This window comes from Macaca mulatta, chromosome 2, assembly GCF_049350105.2.
Source record: "Macaca mulatta isolate MMU2019108-1 chromosome 2, T2T-MMU8v2.0, whole genome shotgun sequence".
NCBI classification, from domain to species: Eukaryota; Metazoa; Chordata; class Mammalia; order Primates; family Cercopithecidae; genus Macaca; species Macaca mulatta.
This window is the reverse complement of record NC_133407.1, coordinates 154,380,317-154,406,205: the sequence shown is the minus strand read 5'-3', so window position 1 is coordinate 154,406,205 and position 25,889 is coordinate 154,380,317. Positions and strand designations below refer to the sequence as shown.

Here is a 25,889-nt window from a genome sequence, read left to right as displayed (position 1 = left end):
TGTCCTGAACAAAGAGCATTTTTTGTTTAAAAAATATTTCTTGGGCCGGACATGGTGATTCATGCCTATAATCCTGGCACTTTGGGAGGCCGAGGAGAGTGGATCGCTTGAGCCAGGAGTTCAAGACTAGCCTGGGCAACATAGCAAGACTCCACCCCTACAAAAAATACAAAAATTAGTGGTGTGCACTTGTGGTCCCAGCTACTCAGGAAGTTGAGGTGAGAGAATCGCTTGAGCCCAGGAGGCAGAGGCTGCAGTGAGCTATGATTGTGACACTGCACTCCAGCCTGGGTGACAGAGACCTTGTCTCAAAAAAATTTTTTCTTTGTCAAGCTTTACAGAATAAAGAGCACTGTCACCTCAGTGATGGCTGTTAGTTCCCCATTACCAGGGTTCCATGAGGTTGCAATTGTGAAACCCACAAAGGAGGAACCTGAGACAGAGAGGGGAAGTACTGAGATCATCTAGGGGGACTTCATTCATTCATTCCCCCACTCATTCATTCAACAAATATTCAGGAGCACCTTCGAGGTGCCAGGCCCTGGAGACACATCAATGAACAAAACAGACATGATCCCACCTCTTTCCACTACAGGCCAAGCATCATGCTGGGCTCTGGGAACCCTGTTGTGAGCAAGATAGACCTAGGCCCGCCCTTGTGGACTCACATTACAGGCAGGGAGATGAGCACGAAACACAAATAAAAAGCCTCCGTGTTGCCAGAAGCACTAGGCAACAAGCAAGGTGCTGAGATACTGCTAAGCTGTGTTGGGTGGGGGCTCAGCCCGGCCAGGGAGGGGCTGGGTGTGGGTCAGCCTTGACCCAAGGCATCCAGGACACCCTCCTTCTGGCCATGAGGGTCCACGTCAGAATCAAACCCCCCACCTTAACCTCATTAGCGTTGGGCATAATCACCAGGCCAAGCGCCTTAAACTACGAGAGGCCCCATCCTACCCGCCCTGCCTTAGTCCTGCCACGTGTGCCAAACCCTGTTATACCCAACACCACCCAGGCCAGGCAGGGGGCTGGAGCCCAGGTGGGCTACAGGGAAGGGGGCACTCTTCTGAGCAGACAGATCTGGGAATCCTGGATGGGAGAGACTGGGTATGACAGAGATTAAGGGATGTTTCCCTGGCCTCAGGGCTCTGCACTTGCCGGGGTCCTTCTGCCTGGATGTCCTTCCCCTGAAGCTTCCTCCTGTTGTTCCATTCTCGGCTTAAGCTCCAGCTTCTCAGAGAAGCCTCCTGTGTCGGGAGTGGCTGCGAATGAACTGTCCCTACTGTTTTTCGCTCCACTATTCGTTTGTGGTCCCTGTGCCCCCTCACCCCACAGAAACATTGGCTTCTTGTGGGCAGGAGCTTGCTCTTTCATGTCCCCTGTGTGTCCCCCAGGACAAAGCACCTTGTCTGGGCCACAGTAGGTGCTCAATACACATGTTGGCTGGATGGTGGTCCCTGAGCGGCCACACTTCGGGCATTGTCAGCACCTGCACAGGCCACCCTGGACACTCCGCTTCATTCTTAGGAGGTGTCATCGTGTTCCTTGGACAGCGGGGAGAGGGGGACCTGCCAGTGTTGGCATCCATTTGCCCCCAGCCATCTGCCTCCAAGGCTCTTGACTACTTTCTTTCTCACAGTACATCCTGCTGTTCTGGAATCGGCCGTCATGGGGCCACCTGGCACATGGCATTTGAGGCCCTCGTAGCTGACCAGACCTCCCCCAACAGTGCCCTGTCTGCTGCCTCCAGGGCTGGCCTCCCTTTCAGACTGGAGTCCCCTGAGGGGCTCTGTCCCTCCCCTGCTCTGGAAGCCCCCTCCATCCTCCCTCCCTCCACTCCATCTTTGGGGCATCCGAGTCACCTTTCTACCCCAGTGATCTGCCCAAGCCACTGCCCACTTCCCTCTGGATAAAGCCAGGCTCCCTGGCGTTCAAGACCCATCACAACTGCCCCCAGCTCAGTCTTCCCCACCCAGCCACCTGGCAAACTGCTCCTTCTCTCAAAGGCCCAAACGTGGCCTCCTGGACTGCATCCCCCAGGCAGTCAGGCCCCGTCTCCACCTCACAGACACCTTGGGCGGAATCTGCTTCTTCTCATATCTGAGTCCTCCTCAGCCCCTGAGCTCCTCTGGGCAGGGCTGTTTCTTTCCATCTTTGTATTCCCAGGGGCCCACAAATAAATGTTTAATGAACGAACAAGAGAGTGAATTCCAATTCCATGCAACAATGATTGGGCTCCTGGTCCCCAGGCCATGTGTCCGGCACTGGAAATAGAAGCTGCAGGATGCAGCCCCTGCCCTCATGGAGCTCCTCCTGTCAGAGGAGTGTGGGGACTGGACGAGCCCAGAAGTAACTTGCGGGGGAATGAACAGCTTTGTAAGGGGCTGGGGGAACGAACAGGTAAGGGGCTGTGTGACGAGATGAGAGACTGGGAGAATAAACTAGAAAGTCTCTAGCTGTCCAGAAGCTCACTGTCCAGTCCAGACGAAGATCTGAAGTCAGCTCGTACTAAGCCAAGGGAAATGGCACAGACACCCACGGTCCCTATTTCAGACCAAGGCCACCAGACTGAGCTGGGACCTTGGGACAGACAAGCCATGTAGAAGTTAGGGGCCTTCTCCCTTTCCCAGGGTCCTGAGTACCTCTCCTCCCTGACCTCAGGCTTCCTCCTGGTGTCACCTTGGCCCCTCTTGGAAGCCAATTAGGCCCTCAGTTTCTGCAGCGGGATTAATATGATTATGAACACCCCCAATCTCCCAGATGCTGATTCAGCCAGGAGCTTAGGAGGGGGAGGTCACTTTATAAGGGTCTGGGGGGGTGAGAGCCCAGAGTCATCCAGCCAGAGCCCTGAGTGGCTGAGCTCAGGCCTTCGCAGCATTCTTGGGTGGGAGCAGACGCGGGGCAGCCACAAGGGCCACAGCCATGAATGGCACGGAAGGCCCTAACTTCTACGTGCCCTTCTCCAACGCGACGGGCGTGGTGCGCAGCCCCTTCGAGTACCCGCAGTACTACCTGGCCGAGCCATGGCAGTTCTCCATGCTGGCCGCCTACATGTTCCTGCTGATCGTGCTGGGCTTCCCCATCAACTTCCTCACGCTCTACGTCACTGTCCAGCACAAGAAGCTGCGCACACCTCTCAACTACATCCTGCTCAACCTAGCCGTGGCCGACCTCTTCATGGTCTTCGGTGGCTTCACCACCACCCTCTACACCTCTCTGCATGGATACTTCGTCTTCGGGCCCACAGGATGCAATGCGGAGGGCTTCTTTGCCACCCTGGGAGGTATGAGCCGGGTGCGGGTGGGGCTTGCAGGAGCCCGGGAGCATGGAGGGATCTGGGACAGTCCCGGGCTTGGCGGTAGTGGCTGAGAGGCCTTCTCCCTTCTCCTCTCCTGTCAGCGTTACCCAAGGCCCTCATATATTCATCAACAAACACCATTCATGGTGATAGCTGGGCTGCTGTTTGTGCAGGGCTGGCTCTGAACGCTACCTTGATCTTACCTGGAGCAACATGCACTTATCTAATTTCACAGCCAGAAAACTGAGCTGAGGCTCAAAGAAGTCAAGTGCCCTGCTGGGGGTCACAATGGGATGGGGGCAGAGTTGAGTTTGAAGCCTGCATCCATCTTGGGCCGTGTTGGCAACACCAAGCCTCTGTTTCCCTCGGAAAACAGGTCAGACCCAGGCTGGGCACTGAGGAGAGAGCTGGGCAAGCCAGACCCCTCCTCTCTGGGGGCCCAAGCCCAGGGTAGGAAGTGGATTCTCCATTCTCCAGTCATTGAGTCTTCCCTGTGCTGGGTAATGGGCTCGGTCCCCTTTGGCATCCTCTGCCTCCCCTCCCAGCCCCCCGTCCCCGGGTGCCCCTCTAGCCTCCATGCCGCGCTCCAAGGCTCCTGGTGTTGAGAACTGCATGCAGCCCCTCTGAAGCAGCTGCTTTTTGCTTTAGAATAATGTCTTGCATTTAACAGGAAAACAGATGGGGGTGCTGCAGGGATAACAGATCCCACTTAACAGAGGGGAAAACTGAGGCAGGGAGAAGGGAATAGACTTATTTAGGGATGTGGCCAGGCAGCAACAACAGCCTAGGTCTCCTGGCTGTGATCCAGGAATATCTCCGCTGAGATGGAGGAGATGTTAGCGGCAGCCACTGCAAAGCTGGGTGACGAGGAGAGCTTACCACCAGTCACAAGCATCACCCTGCCAGCCTTGCCCTCTCTCCCCCATGTCCAGGTTGCCTCCTCGGTCCCATTCTCAGGGAATCTCTGGCATTGTTGGGTATTTGTTACATCAAATAATCACAGATCACCCAGTTCTGGCCAGAAGGTGGTGTGCCACATACGGATGGTTGTTCTCTGCAGGGTCAGTCCCAGTTTACAATTATTGTCCCTTTCACTGTTAGGAATGTCCCAGTTTGGCTGATTAACTATATGGCCACTCTCCCTGTGGAACTTCATGGGGTGGTGAGCAGGGCAGATGTCTCAATTTCATCATTTCCTTCTTCTTCCTCTGGGCAAAGCATTGCCCATTGCTTCATGGCTCCTAGGAGAGGGCCACACTTGCCCATGTTGTTTCATCTCCCGAGAAGAGAGAGGGATGAAGGACTGCCAATTCTGGGTTTCCGCCACCTCTGCATTCCTGCCCAACAAAGAACTCTGCCCCACATTAGGATGCATTCTTCTGTTAAAAACAAAAAACCCCACAACTCCCTACCGGGTTCTCAGTCCAATCGTGACCCCCTGATCTGATTCGTGTCCCTCATGGACCCAGAGCACTAAGCAAATAACTTCCCCCATTCCCTGGAGCTTCTTTGCCCAGCCCTCCTCAGCATGTGGTCCCTCTGCCCCTTCCCACTCCTCCCAGTGCCAAGCTCTCTTCTTCCCCAAGGCCTCCTCAAGTCCCTCTCCCACTCCTGGTTGCCTTCCTAGCTACCCTCTTCCTATCTAGGGGGAGTGCACCCTCCTTAGACAGGCAGTGGGGTCTGCTGACAGCCTGCTGACTGCCTTGCAGGTGAAATCGCCCTGTGGTCCTTGGTGGTCCTGGCCATCGAACGGTACGTGGTGGTGTGTAAGCCCATGAGCAACTTCCGCTTCGGGGAGAACCATGCCATCATGGGCGTTGCCTTCACCTGGGTCATGGCGCTGGCCTGCGCCGCACCCCCCCTCTTCGGCTGGTCCAGGTAATGGCGTTGAGCAGAAGGGAAGAGGCTCTTTGTAGGGTCCTCCAGTCAGGACTCAAACCCAGTAGTGTCTGGTTCCAGGCACTGGCCTTGTATGTCTCCTGGCCCAAATGCCCACCCAGGGTAGGGGTGTAGGGCAGAAGAAATAGACTCTAATGTTGCTAAAAGCGCTGGTCCCATCTCCTGAGCTCTATGTAAAAGAGAATCCAAGACATCCCAACCCTTCACCTTGGCTGTGCCCCTAATCCTCAACTAAGCCAGGCGCAAATTCCAATCCTCTTTGGTCTAGTACCCTGGGGGCAGCCCCCTCTAACCTTGGGCCTCAGCAGCAGGGGAGGCCACACCTTCCTAGTGCTGGTGGCCATATTGTGGCCCTTGGGAACTGGGTCCCATTCAGCCTCTAGGCGATTGTCTCCAAATGGGGCTGAGATGAGACACAGTGGGGACAGTGGTTTGGACAATAGGACCGGTGACTCTGGTCCCCTGAGGCCTCATGTCCCTCTGTCTCCAGAAAATTCCCACTCTCACTTCCTTTTCCTCCTCAGTCTTGCTAGGGTCCATTTCTTACCCCTTGCTGAATTTGAGTCCCCCCGCTGGACTTTTTCCCCATCTTCTCCAATCTGGTTCCATCCTCCGGAAGCACAGCCTCTGGACGCTCTGGGTTTCCTGAGGCCAGTCAACTGTCACCAATATCAGGAACCACTGCCACATCCTAACAATGTGCCCTGGAAACCTCTTGTTTCCAGAAGCTGCACAAAGATCCCTTAGATACCCTGTGTGTCCATCTTTGACCTGGAAAATACTCTCGCCCTGGGGCTAGGAAAACCTCAGTTTATACAAACTGCCTCAAATACAGAGCCTCCCCTCCTCCTCACCAACCTCTGCCTGGCATAACCCTAGGCTCAGAGGGCAGTGGATGCTGGGGCTGGGCATGCCGGGAGAGGCTGAGTGGTATCATCTGGTACCGCAGCCACCAGTGAAGCGACACTGATTCCACAAGGTGCGTCTGCATCCCCATCTGATCCATATTCCATCCTGTCACCCAGCCATGCAGACGCTTATGATCCCCTTTTCCAGGAAGGGAATGTGAAGCCCCAGAAAGGGCCAGCGCTCGGCAGGCGCCTTGGCCAAGTCCCTCACAGGCGGGTTCTCCCTACCTGCCCGTCCTCAGATACATCCCCGAGGGCTTGCAGTGCTCGTGCGGAATTGACTACTACACGCTCAAGCCAGAGGTCAACAACGAGTCCTTTGTTATCTACATGTTCGTGGTCCACTTCACCATCCCCATGATTGTCATCTTCTTCTGCTACGGGCAGCTCGTCTTCACCGTCAAGGAGGTATGGGCCGGGGAGTGGCCAGCCTCACGGCTCTGACAGTCCAGCCCCCAGCATGTATCTGCGGCTCCTGCTCCCTGGAGGAGCCATGGTCTGGACCCGGGCCCCTTGTCTTGCAGGCCGCTGCCCAGCAGCAGGAGTCGGCCACCACACAGAAGGCAGAGAAGGAGGTCACTCGCATGGTCATCATCATGGTCATCGCTTTCCTGATCTGCTGGGTGCCCTATGCCAGCGTGGCATTCTACATCTTCACCCACCAGGGCTCCAACTTCGGTCCCATCTTCATGACCATCCCAGCGTTCTTTGCCAAGAGCGCCTCCATCTACAACCCTGTCATCTATATCATGATGAACAAGCAGGTGCCTACTGCGGGTGGGAGGGCCCCAGTGTCCCAGACCACAGGCACTGCCTGCCAAGGACAAACTGCGTCCCAGGGCAGGGGAGGGGGCTCCATCAGGGCTACTGGCAGCAGTCTTGGGTCAGCAGTCTCAATGGGGAGTGTGTGAGAAATGCAGATTCCTGGCCCCACCCAGATCTGCTGAATCTCAGGGAGGGCCTAGGAACCTACATTTCCAACAAGCTCTCCACAGGTGGCTCAGATGCTCACTGAGGTGGGAGAAGCTCTAGTCCAGATAGTTCTGGAAGCCCAATGTCAAAGTCAGAAGGTCCCAAGAGGGGAATGGATGGGCCAGTCTCCATAAAGCTGAATAAGGAGCTAAAAAGTCTTATTCTGAGGGGTAAAGGGGTAAAGGGGTAAAGGTTCCTCTCCAAGGAACTCAGAAGTTGGGGTAAACAGTCTCTGAAGTCAGCTCTGCCATTTTCTAACTATGTGACCCCATGCAAGTCAATTCCCCTCTCTGTGCTTTGGTTTCCTCATCCATAGAAAGGGCAAAACACCCAACTCTCAGATTACAGGAGATAATTTACAGAACACCCTTGGCACACAGAGGGCACCATGAAATGTCATGGGCGACACAGCCCCCTCGTGCTGGGTCCCTGGCATCTCTAGGGGTGAGGAGCGTCTGCTTAGCAAGTTTCCTCCAGGAAGCCAGATTTGAGTGGACGGGGCGCTGGAACTGTGAGGGGCAGAAGCAGGGAAAAGGTTGGGGCAAACCTCACTAACGTGCCAGTTCCAAGCACACTGTGGGCAGCCCTGGCCCTGACTCAAGCCTCTTGCCTTCCAGTTCCGGAACTGCATGCTCACCACCATCTGCTGCGGCAAGAACCCGCTGGGTGACGATGAGGCCTCTGCCACCGTGTCCAAGACGGAGACTAGCCAGGTGGCCCCAGCCTAAGACCTGCCTAGGACGCTGTGGCCGACTGTAGGCGTCTCCCGTCCCCCACACCCTCCCCCAGCCACAGCCATCCCACCAGGAGCAGCGCCTGTGCAGAATGAACGAAGTCACATAGGCTCCTTCATTTTTTTTTAAAGAAATAATTAATGAGAGAAAAATGAGGCTCCTCACTCACCCGGGACAGCCTGAGAAGGGACATCCACCAACACCTACTGATCTGGAGTCCCAGGTTCCCCAAGGCCAGTGGGATCTGTGCCCCTCCTCCTCCCAGCTCATCTTTCAGGAACATGAGGATTCTTGCTTTCTGGAAAAGTGTCCCAGCTTAGGGATAAGTGTCTAGCACAGAATGGGGCACACAGTAGGTGCTTAATAAATGCTGGATGGATGCAGGAAGGAATGGAGGAATGAAAGCGAAGGGAGAACATATCTATCCTCTCAGACCCTCTTAGCAGCAGCAACTCATACTTGGCTAATGATAAGGAGCAGTTGTTTTTCCCTCCCTGGGCCTCACTTTCTTCCCCTATAAAATGGAAATCCCAGATTCCTGGTCCTGCCGACACGCAGCTACTGAGAGGACCAAAAGAGGTGTGTGTGTGTGTGTGTGTGTGTGTGTGTGTCTATGTGTGTGTTTCAGCACCTTGTAAATAGCAAGAGCTGTACAGATTCTAGTTCATGTTGTGAATAACATCAATTAATGTAACTAGTTAATTATTATGATTATCACCTCCTGATTGTGAACATTCTGAGACTGGGCATTCGGATGATGGGGTTTCACCCAGCCTCGGGGCAGGTTTTTAAAAATTAGCTAGGCGTCAAGGCCAGACCAGGGCTGGGGCTGGGCTGCAGACAAGGACAGTCACAGGAATGCAGAATGCAGTCATCACACCTGAAAAAACAACATTGGGGGAGTGGGGCGATGAAGGCCAAGTTCTCAGTGAGGGTGAGATTGGGCCTGGGGTATCACCCCTACTGTGAGGCCCCAGACCCCGTGCCTCCCCTTCCCAGTGTGGCTTATGGAGAGACACGCCTTTCTCTCAGCCTCTGGAAGTTACCTGCTCTTTTGCCCTAGCACCTGGGCCCCAGCATCTACAGCATGGAGCCTCTGGAAGATATGCTCACCGGCCCACATTTAATGAACAGCTGAGTCCCTGATGTCATCCTTATCTCAAAGAGCTTAGAAACAAAGAGTGGGAAATTCCACTGGGCCCACCTTCCCTGGGGATGTTCATGGGCCCCCGTTTCCAGTTTCCCTTGCCAGACAAGCCCATCTTCAGCAGCTGCTAGTCGATTCTCCATTCTGGAGAGTCTGCTCCAGAAAGCTGGCCACATCTCTGAGGTGTCAGAATTGAGCTGCCTCAGTAACTGCTCCCGCCTCTCCATATAGGCAAAGCCAGAAGCTCTAGCTTTACCCAGCTCTGCCTGGAGACTAAGGCAAATTGGGCCATTGAAAGCTCAGCTCCTATGTTGGTATTAACGGTGGTGGGTTTTGTTGCTTTCAAACTCTTTATCCACAGGATAGATTGAAACTGCCAGCTTCCACCTGATCCCTGACCCTGGGATGGCTGGATTGAGCAATGGGCAGAGCCAAGCAGCACAGAGTCCCCTGGGGCTAGAGGTGGAGGAAGCAGCCCTGGGAATGAGAAAAACCCCAACTTTGGGGTCATAGAGTCACAGGTGACCCATAAAACTGCAAACAAGTTTTGTCACCTCTCTGAGCTTCCTTATCTGCAAAAGAGAATCTTAAAACTGACCTTGGCTGGGCACAGTGGCTCACACCTGTAATCCCAGCACCTTGGGAGGCCAAGGCGGGCAGATCAGGAGGTCAGGGGTTTGAGACCAGCCTGACCAATATGGTGAAGCCCCATCTCTACTAAAAATACAAAAATTGCTGGGCATGGTGGCAGGCGCCTGTAATCCCAGCTACTTAGGGGGCTGAGGCAGGAGAATCGCTTGAACCCGGGAGGGAGAGGTTGCAGTGAACCGAGATCACGCCACTGCACTCCAGCCTGGGCAACAGAGGGAGAGTCCATCTCCAAACAAAACAAAACAAAACGAAACAAACAAACAACAACAACAAAAAACAAACACCTGATCCTAAGGGGATTAGATGCGATTGTGGACTTTAAGTGGCCAGCCTACTGCCTAGCATGCAGCAGATGAGAGACTTTGGCGATACTGGGCCTCAGTTCAGAGCTGGCCTCACTATAGACCCTGTCCCAAAGGGGAACAGGATGGAGCTGTAGCTCCCGAGAGTCACCCCCTCCTCCAAGGTGAGGAAGGAGGGCAGGAGCATGAGATAGCAGATCCTCGGTGCCTTGGTGGGGCTGGGGCACATTGCGCTGGGATCTCTATCATTGGCCCTCTTTACTCTGACTCACTAGGTAATATCAGTCAGGATACTTTTGGTTGCAAGTGACAGGAAATCCAGCTCATTTAGGCTGAAGCAAAAGGCACACATTGCTGGCTCCACATGACCAAAAAGCCCGGGGCTTCAGGTACAGCATATCACCATGCCTGAGATGGTGATTAATTCTGTGATTGGCCAGGCCTAGGTCACCTGATCATATGTGGCTCATTTATGCCTGAGGTTGCAATTTTTTGGATTTTTGCAATCAGACCTTGGCAATGACCTTGAACAGTAAGATATAAATAACTCACACATGCTTAGCGTTCCAATAATGGAACACTAGGCATACACAGGTCTAACTGCATCACCATGACTGGAATGGGGATTCATCCTCTGATTGGCCAGACCTAGGTCACATGCTCACCCTGCAGCCCAAGCAGGCTGAATGGGGAGAGGTAGGTTTCACAAAGGAAAGCCCAGGTGCTGTTACCTGAAGTAGGAGGGCAGGAGGCTGGGTGAGCAGAGCCTGCATCAACCCAGAGGGAATGGACTCTAAGTTGGTATTTTCTGGGCACATGGCTGGACCAGGCCTCACTGTCTCCTCATCTCAAGGACATGAGGGAGAAGATTCCTATGGGTGGTCCCAAAGGTTTTGGCACCCTTTGTTTTGGATGCTGTGTTGGGCCAGGGTGGCAGTGGGTGGGACAGTGGCATCTTAGCTGTCCTGACTTGCAGGGAGCCCATCCCAGCTCCCCACCCCAACCCCCAGCCCAGTCCACTTTTTCTGAGAAATGGTACATTTGCCCCAACCTCATGTCCAGAGGAAAATTTTACTCTAACACCAGAACATTCTCTCGTTTGTCCTGATAGACAGGAAAGCCTCCACCTCCTTAATTTACAAATGACTTGACAGTTGCTTAGTGGCACTTGCATACATAAAGAGAAGGAGCTGCTGCCCTAAGCTGCAGTAAGTTTGTCCACACTTCATCTCCAGGCAGCCAGCGGGAGGTACAACCTAAGAGGTACAGCCTCTTAGGTACAATGTGACTATCTCTATCATTGTAATGATACCTAAGAGGTACAGCCTCTTAGGTACAATGGCAGCTCCATTCAATCAAACCTGAGCAAGCTGACCCCATGCCAGAATGCACTGGGGACTCAGATGGCCACAGAGCTCTCTCACGCCAAGGGAGACATGCCCCCCTGAAAGCCTGAGGTGCCCCCTAAGGAGACAGTGCATGCCCCCTAAGGAGACAGTGGGTGCCCCTCTCAACTATGTAGCTTCAGGGCAAGTCCTCTTTTCTTTTCTTTCTTTTCTTTCTTTCTTTCTTTTATTTCTTTCTTTCTCTTTCTTCCTTCCTTCCTTTCTTTCTTTTTCTTTCCTTCTTCTTTCCTTCCTTCCTTCTTCCTTCCTCCTTCCTCTTTCTTCTTTCTTTCTCTTTCTTTCTCTCTTTCTCTTTCTTTCTTTCTTTCTTTTTTTTCTTTTTTGAAATGGGGTCTCGCTTTGTCACCCAGACTAGAGTACAGTGGTGCCATCATAGCTCACTGTAGCCTTGACCTCCCAGTCTCAAGCAATCCTCCTGTCTCAGCCTCTCAAGTAACTGGGACCACAGGCACACAACACCACACCCAACTTATTTTTTATTTTTTGTAGAGATGGAGTCTCCCTATGTTGCCCTGGCTGGCCTTGAACTTCCGACCTCAAAGGATCTTCCTGCCTTGGCCTCTCAAAGTGCTGTGACTACAGGCATGAGCCACTGTACTTGGTTTGGGCAAGTCCCTGAATTGCTCCAAGACTCAGGCCCCTCAGCTATACAGGAGAGAATTATCCCACTGGGTAGAATTGTCTACAGGGTCTAATGAGAGTATTTGTATAAAGGGTGCTGTGCACAGTAGACATTCAATAAATGTGAATTCCCTTCCCAGAGACATGAACTAAGTTCAAAGGAGGCAGCCCCTTGTGTGGTAGGAAATGGACATGTAAGGAGATTAACACAGAGAGGGGGGTCTCGCAAAAGCGGGGAAGCAAGTGCTAACTGCCCCGATATTCATTCCCTTTCCTTCTGTTAATAATATCATACTAGGTTCTAGCTGGGCACCTGGTTGCTCAACACAACACAGTATCTTTCAGCTTCTTTTGCACTGTGGTGGCAGGACATTAAGGTCCAGTCACTGTAGGGTACTCAGAAATGATGTGTGTAGTCTCTGGGTTGTGCATTTTGGAGAATGGAAGTGCCCTCCTTTTCCTCTTGTCTTTTCTTCCTGCTGGCTGGAAGGTAGTCATGATGACTGGAGCTTCTGCACCCATATTAGATCACGAGACAGAATCTGAGGACAGAGAATGGCAGCGTTCTCTGGTGTGTCTCACCATGGTTCCCCCATGCTGTCTTAACAGCCCTGGCCAACTTATACTTCAAGAGTTTCAGGAGGGAAGAGTTTCATGGTTTCTTGTTTAAGTCACTTGTGATTTTGGAGTTATAGCCAATTTATTTTCCTTCCTTCCTTCCTTCCTTCCTTCCTTCCTTCCTTCCTTCCTTTCTTCCTTTGCTTTTCTTCTCTTCCTTTCTTTCTTTTCTTTTTTGAGACACAGTCTATTGCCCAGGCTGGAGTGCAGTGCCGGGATGTCAGCTCACTACAACCTCCACCTCCTGGGTTCAAGCGATTCTCCTCCCTCAGCCTCCCGAATAGCTGGGATTACAAGAGTGCACTGCCACGCCCGGCTAATTTTTTGTATTTTTAGTAGAGACAGGGTTTTGCCATGTTGCCCAGGCTGATCTCGAACTCCTGAGCTCGAGTAATCCGCCTGCCTCAACCTCCCAAAGTGCTGAGATTACAGACATGAGCCACCATGTCTGGCCTATGGCCTATTTCTTCACTAAAACAAAGGGCTTCCAGGCTGCAGCCCAGGAGCTCAGGAAGATGGAAGTGCAGGTCCTCTCTGAACTTCAGCTTCTCCATGCATAAATAAAATAGTGACTATAAAATATTTATATGGACGTCGAATGTGGCAGTTATTCTACCCCGCCCTTTACGCATTTACTGACTCAAAGTCAGGAAAGAAAAGTCACAAATGTCCTGATGTTACAGGGGCTGGAGTTACACAAAGCAGACACCCTAAAACTGCTTCCAAAAGTTCAGAACTGTGATCTTCACAACTGCGATCTTCAGAACTGTAGGAAAGTTCACATGTAGGCCGACCCCATTCAGTGTTTCATAACTAGTTCTCAGCAGAAGTTACATTTCATATAGGCCTCAATAAAAAAATCACAGAAGCTCACCAAGCGGCCCGTCTGATGCTCAGAATTACCACTTCCCTGTAAAAAGGCAATCCTCTAGAGGAATTTTTAGAATATGCAGCACATTTTAGAGCTTCTTCCCTTCGAATGCGAAACTCGATCCTGGCACAGCCGGGAGCAGGGTTTCGGATGAAGCTCGTGGGAATGTTTCTATCGCTGAGTGTTGCTCTACTTCTCAGTTCTTGGAAGTGTCCCATAAATGTGATCAAAATTGCTGCCCCCATTTGTGCCAACTTCCATTTGCCTCTTTGCTTCGGCTCCTGCTCCAGCATAGTCCCGGAAGATGGTTTTCAGGCCTCCAGCACTGGGACCTCCAGGCATCACAGTAATGGGTACTGAGCACCGACTGTGTGCCAGGTGCTGCCCTGGGCACCAGGGATACTACCAGGAACAAGACAGATACAGCCCCGCTCCTCCCCCAGAGCACAAAGGCTGGAGACACAGAAGGCAGAGCTGCGATTCAGAGCGCTTGAGGCTCTCCAGGAGCAAGGCTGGGGCCTGGCAGAGCCCAGAGGAGGGGCCCCTAACCTTCTAGGGGCCAGGGAAGGCTTTTCTGAAGATGCAGCATCTACACTGAGGCCAAAAGATGAATGGGAAAGAGTCCAGAGAAAGGGGGCAGTGCGTACAGAGGGGCCTTCTAGGCCAAGTGTATCAATTGGCTTATACGGCAAGACAAACAACCCCAACCCTTCATGGCTTAAAACAACAAACTGCATGTCATTCATGACTCTGGATGAGCCAGACGGATCTGCTGATCTGAACCAAGCTTGGTCAATTTCGGCTGGGCTCATGCAAGCATCTGTGGTCAACTGGAGGGTTGGCTGGGGACTCGCTGGTTGACCCTCAGATGGCCGGGTAACAGGGGTGACGGCCATGGGCCTCAGCATCTGGCAGGCTAGCTAGGGCTAGTTCACATGGCAATGGGACTGGCATACCATCACTTCTGCCATTGGTCAAAGCAAGTCATAAGATGTAAGGAATCCGCTCAGATTTAAGAAATGTGGGAGGGGCCAGGTGCAGTGGCTCATGCCTGTAATACCTACACTTTGGGAGGCCAGGTGGGAGGTCACTTGAGGCCAGGAGTTCAAGACCAGCCTGGACAACATAGCAAGATTCCATTTCTAGTATATATATACATATATATTTTTTCTAGTATATATATATAATTTCTAGTGTGTACATACACACACACACACACACACACACATATATATATATATATATTTTAATTAGCCAGGCATAGTGGCAAGTGCCTGAGTCCCAGCCACTTGGAAGACTGAGGTGGGAGATTACTTGAGCCCAGAAGGTCAAGGCTGCAGTGAGCTATGATTGCACCACTGCACTCTAGCCTGGGTGACAGAGTGAAACCCTGTCTCAAAAAACAAACAAACAAACAAACAAACAAGAAATGTGAGAGGGGTTGCAAAGTTGCATTGCAAATGGGCATAGATATGGGCAGGAGTGAAAAATTGGGGGCAATTCTGCATCAATTCAACACACACAGAGGAGACAAAAGGGTCCTGATATCAGCACATGGTCCATTCCAGGAGCCACAGTATGGGTGAATTGTGGGATTTGAGTGGGGAGGAGGCTCTTTAAGTCAGACGGAAGAGCATGAACTTTCACCCAAGGGCAGTGGGCAGCCATGCAGGGTGCTAGACAGGGGAGTGAAATCTGATTTCACTTTAGAACACTTTGATGGCCACAGCCTCCCCGAGTCCAGATCTCTGGTGATGGAGAGTCCTCTAGGAAAATTCCACAATAAAGAGACTACCTAGAGAAGAATGCACATCTGTTTAAAACCCATCCTTTCCTCAGAGGTAACCACTTCACTATTACCTCGGTATGAATCCATTCAGAACATTTTTCTACTGCTTGTGACTGGCAAGATAACAAAAACAAAAAAGTTTAAAAAAATTAAAAAGAACTATTGTGCCTTCACACACACACACACACACACACACACACGCAAGTTTTGTCTTCTCAGTAGCTGGGGCATACTCTCCGATACATTCTGGTTCACTCCTTTTCACTACTGCACGCTATTCCACTGTGAGAAAAGGCCAGTTTACTTGTCTACTCTCCACCTGATGGGCATTTATGTTGTTCTGAATTTCTGCTAAGATTGAAATGAACATCTTTGCATGTAAGTGTATACATTTGTCTCAGATCTACACCTAGAGTGGAATGGGTGGGTTGTGGAGTGAGTCCCTCCTTAGTTGTATCAAACATTGCTGAATTGTTTTCTAAGGCAGCTACCAACTCACTCCCCACCCCCAGCAGCCATACTTTCTTTGAATCCTGGTCACTCAGTATTGATAGACACTTACATCTTTGCCATTTTGCTGAGTGTGAAATACAGCCTCATCCTTGTTTGTTTTCTTTTCTTTTCCCTTTTTTTTTTTTTTTTTGACAGGGTGTTACCCTGTAGCCCAGGCTGGAGTGCAGGGGTGTGATCACAGTTCCCTGCAGCCTTGACCTCCCAGGCTCAAGCAATCCTCCTGCCTCAGCCTCCCAGGTAGCTGGGACTACAGGTGCACACCACCATGCCCAGCTAATTTTTGTATTTTTTGGTAGAGACAGGATTTCACTTTTTTGCCTAGGCTTGTCTTGAACTCCTGGGCTCAAGCGATTCTCCTGCCTCAGCCTCCCGAAGTGCTGGGATTACAGGTATGAGCCACCACACCTGGCCCCGCATCCTTGTTTTAATCCACCTTGTCATTTTATTTTATTTTTATTTATTTATTTTTGAGACACAGTTTTGCTCTTGTTGCCTAGGCTGGAGTGCAATGGCTCAATCCTGGCTCATTGAAGTCTCCAGCTCCCAGGTTCAAGTGATTCTCCTGCCTCAGCCTCCCAAGTAGCTGGGACTACAGGTGCCCGCCACCACGCCCAGCTAATTTTGTATTTTTAGTAGAGATGAAGTTTCACCATGTTGGCCAGGCTGGTCTCAAACTCCTGACCTCAGGTGATCTGCCCACCTCAGCCTCCTAAAGTGCTAGGATTACAGGCGTGAGTCCCTGCACCAGCGTACTTTGTCATTTTAGATGGCTAGAGAATATTCTACAGAAAGGGTGTGATTTAGCCAGGCCTTGGGTATTCGCTTGGATTTTTTTTTTTTTTTTTTTTGGTCAATTTGATGGGAAAAAGTAGTATTTCACCATTGTTTCAATTTGAATTTTCTCAAATGCCAAGGAGGTTGAGTGTCCATTTTCCTGTTCCTGTTCCTCAGCCTTTAGGCTGGTGAATTGCTTGTTTACATTCTTTGTCCATTGTCCCAGTGGATGTTGTCCTTATCTATGAAGATTTTTGCTAAGCATCCTCCCATATTATTTCTTTAAAAACAAAACCAAAGGCGGGCACAGGCCCAGAGAGCCTGGCTGGCCTCAGAAGGGGCTACTCTGATCTAGGGGGATGTGCTCTGGGCAAAAGTAGCAGTTGGGCTGCCTCCAACTGCTACTTTTTGAGAAACTGAGGCCAGCAGTGGCGTGGGGCAGCCCATTGCCCACCTGGTAAGATTAGAGGGCCGCCTCAGCGGCCGTCCTGACAACACAGGTGACCCCAATTCCTCATCAGCATCTCCAGCCCCCGGTGGGCAGAGGGCACAGGAGAGATCAAGCATCTCAGCTCCCATCATTGCACCATGGGGACTGAGACCCAGAGAAGTCAAGCGACGCCCCCAACCTTACACAGGAGTGAGTAGTCCAGCTGGGGCTCCCTACAGAAGGCAGGCTGCTGTGCCCCATCCCACACCTACAGCCCCAGTCAGCAGCTTGGAGTGCTCCCAGCCCAATCACAGCTGATTGGAGTGGTGGGGGGTGGGGGGGGGGGGTGGGCTGCTGGTATATAAGCCTAGCGGGCAGGCCCGGCAGCCTCACACCCGGGTGAGGGGTCTGCCAGCTGCACCTGTAGGTCTCATGGCTCCTGGGAGTGTCACCAGCGACATCTCACCCTCCTCAACTTCCACAGCAGGATCATCCAAGTCTACTGAATCTGAAAAGCCGGGTGAGCAAGAGGAGGCAACCCCTGCCTCATCCCGGCGAGCCCACTCCCTGGGTTACCCTTGACGCTCCACCCCCACTCCTCGTCCTTTCCCAGCCTGGCCCCAGCACCCACCCAGCACCCAGCTGCTGAGCTCAACTGCCTTTTGGCTGAAGAGCTGACCTACAGGTAGCAAGGCCAGGTAGGGGCTGGGGGCTGGGGCCGGCCAAGCTCAGGGAAGAGCCACAGGGCCTCCCAGCTGGAGCCCATTTCGTGCTGGAGACCGTAGCCCATAGCCGGACTGCAGCTGTGGGCAGCTAGTTGGAGGGACTGGGGCAGGAACATTTTATGCAGAGTTAGGCCTTCCAATTTTCAACCAAGAAACACCTCAGGGCTTATCTGGACATGAGGGTCCACCGAGGCAAACCAGGCCCAGTTCACTCCCTCGAGGACCTCCCAGTCTGATGGGGAAGCCCAGCCCGTGGGTAGGTGCTGTTTGCTAATGTGGTGTGTGCTTCAGTGGCGGTCATCCAGAGCTGGGGGAGCCCAGAGGAGTCCCCTAACCCACTCTGGGACGTCAGGGAAGGCTTCCCAGAAGAGATGACCCTGAAGGATGGGTGTGCCTCAGCCAGGGGAAGTGTTCTATTTGCCAAGACACCGAGGAAGATAGGGAGGGGGTCCCGGTGCCACGAAGAACAAGGGCAGAGTTAACTGGGAAGTCAGAAGTCAGAGGTATCCAAACCAAGGTGGATTTTTAGCCTTGAAGGATGGGTGAGAGTAGCCTGCATGGCCAGGAGGAGAAAGACATCCCAGGCAAAGGAAACGGCATGGGCTAAGGCCCAGAGGCCAGCGCACCAGCAGCTTGTCTCGGAAGCTGCATCTTCCTTCTGGGAAGGAGGGAAATGCTGGGGCAGTGCTGGGGGAGCAGTGGGAGGAGGGGCCCATCACACAGGGCCTCCAAGGCGGTCTTCGGTTAGGTCAGCTCTTATATTGAACGGGAACCATGGACGGTTTCAGGCAGGGAGGTGAGGGGTGTGAGATGCAGCGAGGAGAATGCATGGGGTGGGGAAGAGGCAGTGGGGAGGAGGCTGGGGCTGGGTAGTTGGAGAGGAGAGGCCAGAATATGGAGAGAAAAACCTATGGAGAGGCCTCAAGTGAGTATGGTGGGGAGGAGAGGGCCCAGAATGCCCCCAGTTCTTGCTTGGATGTTGGGTAGGTATGGGCAGTGGGGGTGTGGGGCATTCCTGGAAGAGTGATGAAGGGCAGGTTTGGGGGCCTGAGCTCTGTTCTGGACATCCTGGTACACGGCAGGCATGGAACAGCTGCCGAATGAGGGGCTGGGGTGAGAGGGGACAGGCCTGAGGGAGGACTCTTGGGGGGTGGCTCTCTGGGACAGACATGGTCTGGGGGAAGCAGAGGAGGGGTTGGAGCTGCTCCTGAGGTCAGGCCAAGTGAAGACCCTTGGGAAGCCCTGTAGCACTGCAGCTGGGAGGGCTCAGACCTCCTCAGAGGCCCCCATCCCCACTGTACAGATGGGAAGACTGAGGCCTAGAGGGCAGAATGAAACTCCTGAGAACCTGGGAGTGACCCAGGACTACACCAACTCAACGGTTTTGGCCTCCAGATGAATATTCCCACACTGGGCTCGTCATGGCCAGGAACCAGCAGGGGTTGAATTGGATTAGGTCTCTTTATAATTTTGCTCTAGATCTAGAGTTTCAGGTGTTTTTTTTGTTTGTTTGTTTTTTGTTGTTTTTTTCTATTGAAAAACATTTTTAATGTAGCCAATAGACTTTTTAAGTCTTTTTTTTTTTTTTTTTTTTTGGAGACAGGATCTTTCTTTGTCACCCAGGCTGGAGTGCAGTGGTGTGATCTCAGCTCACTGCAGTCTCCACTTGCCAGGCTCAAGCAATCTTCCCACTTCAGCCTCCTGAGTAGCTAGGCCTACAGGCACACACCACCACACTCTGCTCATTTTTAAAGACTTTTGTAGAGTCGAGGTCTCACGATATTGCCCAGAATTTAAGTCTTTACATTCTGCAGATTGATCAGAAGTCAACATTTCCAGTTACCACATTTAAATCCGGTTTCACATTTTAATCCCTTTTATGCATTTCATGGTGACTGACAACTTCTCATGCTTCCCCCCACCCTTGATCCTACTTCATTTGCAACTTTTTTATAACGCCTTATTGAGAAATAATTCCCATACAATACAATTCACCCTTTAAAGTGTACAATGGCTTTTGGTATACTCAGAGTTGTGTATCCATCTCTATAATCAATTTTAGAATATTTTAATCACTTCAAGAAAACCAGTACCCATTAGCAGTCACTCTCCGCCCCCACTCCCCAGCCTGGCAACCACCAATCTGCCTTCTGCATCTATGGACTTGCTTATTCTGGACATTTCATATAAATGGAATCAGACAGTATGTGGCTTTTTCTGACTGGCTTTTTTTCACTTAGCATGTTTTTAGGGCTCCTGCATGTCGTAGCCAGGGCTTCACTCCTTTGTATGAATGGATAATATTCCACGGGATGGGTAGAGACCACATTTTGTTCATTCATCTGTTGATCATTCATCATGGATGTTTGGGCTGTTTCCATCTTTGGGCTGACACGAAGAACGCTGCTATGAACATTCATGTATACGTTTTTGTGTGGACGTGTGTTTTCATTTCCCTCAGGTATATACCTAAGAGTGGAATTTTTTGGTAACTTTTTATTATGCAAACTTTCAGGGCCAAGAATGGTGGCTCACACTTGTAACCCCAGCACTTTGGGAGACTGAGGTGGGAAGATAGCTTGAACAGGAGTTTGAGACTAACCTGAGCAATGCAGTCAGACCCCTGTGTCAAATAATAATAATATTAATACAAAAATTAGCTGGGCGTGGTGGGGCGTGCCTGTGGTCCCAGCTGCTTCGGAGGCTGAGGCGAGAGGATCACTTGAGCTGGGGAGGTCAATGCTGCAGCGAGCCATGATTGTGGCACTGCACTCCAGCCTGCGTGACAGATTGAGACCCTGTCTCAGTAAAACAAAACAAAACAAAAAACTTTCAAATGGATACAAAAGTAGACTATACCAAATGGTCTGTAACTCCCTTCCACTGTGCCCATCACCCAGCTCCAACAGTCATCAGCTTGCGGACGCTCTTGTTTCATCTGCTGGGTTATTTCAAAGCAAATGCTGGATTTATTTATCATTTCACCTGTAAATATATTTTATAATATTTACCTTTAACAGATAAGAACCTTTTAAAAAGCAATTGTAATTCCATTAGCATACCTCAAACAATATTATCCCTAATATCCAGTATTTCCTTCCAGTGCTCACATTTATCTGTTGCCTTTCTTTTTCCAGTTGGATTGTTCAAATCCTGCTCTGGGAATGAGAATTTGGTTGAGAGGTTTCCTAAGGATCTTTAGTCTATAGGGTGCCTCTCCCACTTTTTCTTTCCCTCTTATTTGTGGAAGAAACCAGGCTGTGCGCCCTGGAGAGTCTCTCAGTCTGGGTGCCTCTGAGAATGTGCACATAGCCCCTGGAGGTCCTGTAAACCCATAGTTACATCTAGAAAATTCACTCAATTTAGATTTGTTTTTCTAAAGGAATACTCAGTTCTTTAAAAAGAGAGACTTGGCTGGGCACAGTGGCTCACGCCTGTAATCCCAACACTTTGGGAGGCTGAGGCGGGTGGATAATGAGGTCAGGAGTTCAAGACCAGCCTGGACAATATGGTGAAACCTCGTCTTTACTAAAAATACAAAAATCAGCCAGGTATGGTGGCATGCACCTGTAATCCCAGCTACTTGGGAGGCTGAGGCAGGAGAATTGCTTGGACCCAGGACGTGTAGGTTGCAATGAGCTGAGATCACGCCATTGCACTCCAGCCGGGGGACAGAGTGAGACTGTGTCTCAAAGAAAAAAAGAGAGACTTAATAAGCCTTGAGGAGAGACTGTCTGGGAGCTTCCATGCCAGCGGTCAGTGTCTTGGGGAGAGGGGAGCATCTGACCCTTGCTGGGCCCTCACCCACCCCCCACGGGCCAGCTGATGCCTGCCAATGAGTTGTGACTGGGCCCTGGGTGATGGCCTGCCATCTCTCCTCAGGCCCGAGCCACAGCAGCTTCCCAGTGGGACGCCGCCACCCCCCAGTGCTGCGCATGGTGCTGGAGGCGCTGCAGGCAGGGGAGCAGCGCCGGGGCACGTCGGTGGCGGCTATCAAGCTCTACATCTTGCACAAGTACCCAACAGTGGACGTCCTGCGCTTCAAGTACCTGCTGAAGCAGGCGCTGGCCACTGGCATGCGCCGTGGCCTTCTCACTAGGCCCCTCAACTCCAAAGCCAGGGGGGCCACTGGCAGCTTCAAAGTAAGCGCCCCTCAGGGAAGACATAGCCCAGGGTTGGAGCAAGGGTCCTGGCCTCTGTTAGCACTGCGGCCTCTCCTGGAAGGCCTTTCCCCTCCGGTCCCCTTACTTGTTCCTCCTGTAGTCGCAGCCGAGATGCCCTCTCCTCCAGGAAGGCAGGTAGTGTGCCCCCTCTGAGCTCCCACTGCAAGAGTCCCCCTATTGGTGTCCAGGACAGGTGAACTGTTGCATGTTTGGGATCCCAGGGACTGTGCCAGCTGTGCTAACTTCTGGGTCCTGGGCACGTAGTCCCTTCCTGGAATTCCACACCACAGCAAAGGGTTTTCCCCCTGCTGGCACCTCCCTGAGCAGCCATGTCCTGCATTTCAAAGGGGAGAGTTTCATCTTCATGAAGAGGCTCCAGGCCGGGCGCGGTGGCTCAAGCCTGTAATCCCAGCACTTTGGGAGGCCGAGACGGGCGGATCACGAGGTCAGGAGATCGAGACCATCCTGGTTAACATGGTGAAACCCCGTCTCTACTAAAAAATACAAAAAATTAGCCGGGCGCGGTGGCGGGCGCCTGTAGTCCCAGCTACTCGGGAGGCTGAGGCAGGAGAATGGCGTGAACCCGGGATGCGGAGCTTGCAGTGAGCTGAGATCCGGCCACTGCACTCCAGCCCGGGCGACAGAGCGAGACTCTGTCTCAAAAAAAAAAAAAAAAAAAAAAGAGGCTCCAAGAGGGGATGCATGCCAGGTCACTCAGAGCTGAGGCAGGTCTGGGACGAAATTGCACCCCAGCATCAGGACTGTCATCAGCCACCAGGAATACCTCAGGGACCAGACCCAGGGCCTGACTTGTCACTGCTGGGCCCCCTGCATCTTGCCCAACTTCCTGCATGTAGCAGCTGCCGTGACAGTTGCCATGGAACACTGGGGAACATTCTCAGCCTACCCCAAGCCGGTCCCTGTGGTTACCTGGTGACAGATCACAGAAAGTCTCACCCTAGTAGAACTCCTGGGCGTGGGTCAGAGCCTGGACTCGCGTCACAGCAGGACCAGGCGGCTGGGCAGGGAGAAGAGCCAGAGGGGTGTCGGGTGTCTGATGCGGTGTGCTGGCAATTGAGGGGTGAAGATGGTTTCTAGTCTTGGTGATGGGGAGCCCTGAAGGTTGGGGGACAGGAAAGAAACAGCTTGCCAGGAGCCCTCCCCTACCCCTGCCGCTCACACCCTTGGTGATGGTCCCACTGTAAAGAAGAGAAGATGTAGCTGTGGTACACGGCTGGAGGAGGGCAGATGAAGCTGTGAGCCCAGAGCCATCTGACCTCGGTCCATGTTCTGCTGAGTGTCAAGGGGCAAGGTGGCGGGGGTATGGGGCATGGGGCATGAGGCAGGACAGAGCTTCAGGGTGGGGAGGGAGGGGGAGTCCAGAGGCACAATCTGTGGGAAAGTGGCAGGGGCAGGGTGGGTGGTTGAGAGATCATGAGATCCTAGAATCATAGTAGACAGTGCCTCCAAGGACAGTGGCTTCGTGACTTCTCCCCGCCCCTCACTGCCTGAGCAGCCCCCCTGTTTGGAATGAGGCCTCCCATTCGGAGTCTTACGGAGGGTGGGGGGCGTGAGGCACCTGAGGCTCTGCTTTCAGCCCACCCTGTGTCCTCCTCCAGTTAGTTCCCAAGCACAAGAGGAAAATCCAGCCCAGGAAGATGGCCCCCCCGACGGCCCCCAGGAGAGTGGGCGAGGCCAAGGGGAAGGGCCCCAAGAAACCAAGCGAGGCCAAGGAGGACCCTCCCAACGTCGACAAGGTGAAGAAGGCTCCTCCCAAGCCGGGTGCAGCCACAGAGAAGGCCCGCAAGCAAGGCGGCGCGGCCAAGGACACCAGGCCACAGCCGGGCGAGGCTAGGAAGGTGCCCCCCAAGCCAGACAAGGCCATACAGGAACCTTCCAGTGCCAGCGGGCTCAGCAGGAAGGCAAAGGCCAAAGGCAGCAGGAGCAGCCAAGGTAGCTGTGTGACTTTTAGGGGGCGGTGTGGGAATGGGGGTCTTGACAGCCACTGGAGTAGGTTCGGGGAGCCAGCTCTGGAGAGGGGTTTCCTTATCTAGTGCATGTGCCCTGAGTGCTGGGCTTGACCTGGAGAGACGGAACTCATGGTCGCTAGTTGGGGGAAGGAGGCAGACATTTCAAGGGTTATGAAGGGGGAAGCAGAAACCAGGAGCGTGACTCATTCTTGAGGCAGGGGTCAGGGAAGGCTTCCTGGAGGAAGGTGTCTCAAGCAGGGGAAGGGCCTTTGCAAAGGCCTGGAGGCATAAAGAAGGTGGAATTTTTAGGCCAGGCATGGTGGCTTGTGCCTTTAAGCCCAACACTTTGGGAGGCCGAGGTGGGCGGATCACTTGAGGTCAGGAGTTTGAGACCAACCTGGTCAACATGGTGAACCCCTGTCTCTGCTAAAAATACAGAAATTAGCTGGGCATGGTGGTGTACACCTATAATCCCAGCTTCTTGGGTGGCTGAGGCAGGAAAATACTTAAACCCAGGAGGTGGATGTTACAATGAGCTGAGATCGCACCACTGCACTCCAGCGTGGGTGACAGAGTGAGACTCGCTCTCAAAACAAAACACAAGGAGGTGGAGTTTTTGAGGAACTGTATATATTTCAGTCTACCTGCAGTGTTGGCAAGGAGAAGGTGTGAAGGGCAGCTGGAATCAGGGTTTTATCTGGAGGATGATGTGGAGCTGTGGAAGGATTCTGACAGGAAGCAGCTAGGGCTAGAGTTACTCTTTTTTTTCCTTTCTCTCTTTTAGAGACAGGCTCTTGCTCTGTCACACAGGTGAGTGCTGACCCCAGGAATTACAGCCAATCTGGGCAAGATAGTGGGATCCCATCTCTGCAAAAAATAAAAATATTAGCCAGCATGTTGTTGCACACCTGTTGCCCTAGCGACTTGGGAGGCTGAGGCAGAAGGATCGCTTGAGCCTGGGAGGTCAAGGCTGCAGTAAGCTGAGATCGCACCACCACACTCCAGCACAGTGACAGAGTGAGACCCTGTCTTAAAAGAAAGAAAAAGTATTCTGGCTGCCAGGCGGAAGACAAATTAAAGGCTCGAGCTGACAGGCCCGTTAGACTTTGGCTTCGGTGGGCTTGGAGCACTAGTGCTTTGCATAGAGCAAGTGCTTCGGTTAACCTTCCAGCCACTCTGTGAGGGACATGCTGTTATTCCCAGTCTTCAAACTAGTCACTGAGGCTCAGAGTGGCTAAATGATTTGCCCCATGTCACATAGCTGAGTGAAGACCTAGGACCCAGGAGGGATGGGGGTTCCAGAGTCCCTGAAACTTCCTGCCCCACCAGCAGTGCCACCTTCTTCCCCTACAAAACCTCCTCCATCACATTCCAGGAGATGCTGAGGCCTGCAGGAAAACCACCACTGGGAGTAAGAGTTCAAAACCCACGGCCAGCAAGGTAGGCACCTGCATGACTTTCCCAGCCTGGCTGCCTGCCCTGAACAGGCCAGAGCTTGGGCATCCCACACTCAGCCTCTGGAAAGGTCAGCCAGGGATCAGGTTCAATTTCTTTTCCTACAAAGCACAGTCTACCATCTTCTTCTCTCTGCTCCCCCGGCACCCTGGGGTGTTGCCATCCCCGTCTTACAGACAAGAGACTAAGGCTTAGAAGGGCGATGTTGTGTACCCAGAGCCACCGAGCTCGGATTTCAGCCCTTCCCAGCTGTCTCTTTGCTCCCGGTTTGCTTTTGTATAGGTCAAGAATGGTGCTGCTTCCCCGACCAAAAAGAAGGTGGTGGCCAAGGCCAAGGCCAAGGCCCCTAAAGCTGGGCAGGGGCCAAACACCAAGGCTGTTGCTCCTGCTAAGGGCAGTGGGTCCAAGGTGGTACCTGCACACTTGTCCAGGAAGACAGAGGCCCCCAAGGGCCCGAGAAAGGCTGGGCTGCCCATCAAGGCCTCATCATCCAAAGTGTCCAGCCAGAGGGCTGAAGCTTAGGGCTAAAGGCAGGGGTGGAGAGAAACCGAGCCTCTGCCCTAGTTTTTATTCTTCAACAAACCACTGCTCTATTTATTTCATTGTAAGCTATTTATCAATAAAGACTTTTGTTTCTTTTTCCTCA

The 25,889-nt window shown here is 52.4% G+C and overlaps 2 protein-coding genes across 3 annotated transcripts; both read left to right on the top strand.

The window, feature by feature from the left end:
* Positions 1–2,824: 2,824 nt before the first annotated feature.
* On the top strand, positions 2,825–9,453 carry RHO (rhodopsin). The gene is made up of 5 exons (XM_001094250.4): positions 2,825–3,280; positions 5,005–5,173; positions 6,345–6,510; positions 6,627–6,866; positions 7,692–9,453. The coding sequence occupies exons 1-5, from the start codon at positions 2,920–2,922 to the stop codon at positions 7,800–7,802; spliced, it is 1,047 nt and encodes a 348-aa protein (XP_001094250.1). The 5' UTR covers positions 2,825–2,919; the 3' UTR covers positions 7,803–9,453.
* Positions 9,454–17,267: 7,814 nt separating this feature from the next.
* Positions 17,268–25,889, top strand: H1-8 (H1.8 linker histone). 2 transcript variants are annotated; one of them, XM_077993655.1, is made up of 6 exons: positions 17,268–17,473; positions 17,905–17,911; positions 21,538–21,797; positions 23,438–23,771; positions 25,164–25,228; positions 25,526–25,889. In XM_077993655.1, the coding sequence occupies exons 1-6, from the start codon at positions 17,363–17,365 to the stop codon at positions 25,763–25,765; spliced, it is 1,017 nt and encodes a 338-aa protein (XP_077849781.1). In that variant the 5' UTR covers positions 17,268–17,362; the 3' UTR covers positions 25,766–25,889. The 2 variants fall into 2 exon arrangements, with proteins under 2 accessions (XP_077849781.1, XP_014985653.3); XM_015130167.3 differs by lacking the exon at positions 17,905–17,911 and having other exon boundaries at positions 17,268–17,450.

Bases quoted from the DNA above. Each gene is read 5' to 3' on its own strand.
- H1-8 (XM_077993655.1), top strand. From the start codon at position 17,363: ATGGCTCCTGGGAGTGTCACCAGCGACATCTCACCCTCCTCAACTTCC. The intron at 23,772-25,163 runs GTAGCTGTGTGA...ATCACATTCCAG, and splicing joins AGGCAGCAGGAGCAGCCAAG to GAGATGCTGAGGCCTGCAGG. The intron at 25,229-25,525 runs GTAGGCACCTGC...GCTTTTGTATAG, and splicing joins CAAAACCCACGGCCAGCAAG to GTCAAGAATGGTGCTGCTTC.
- RHO (XM_001094250.4), top strand. From the start codon at position 2,920: ATGAATGGCACGGAAGGCCCTAACTTCTACGTGCCCTTCTCCAACGCG. The intron at 3,281-5,004 runs GTATGAGCCGGG...ACTGCCTTGCAG, and splicing joins CTTCTTTGCCACCCTGGGAG to GTGAAATCGCCCTGTGGTCC. The intron at 5,174-6,344 runs GTAATGGCGTTG...GCCCGTCCTCAG, and splicing joins CCCCTCTTCGGCTGGTCCAG to ATACATCCCCGAGGGCTTGC.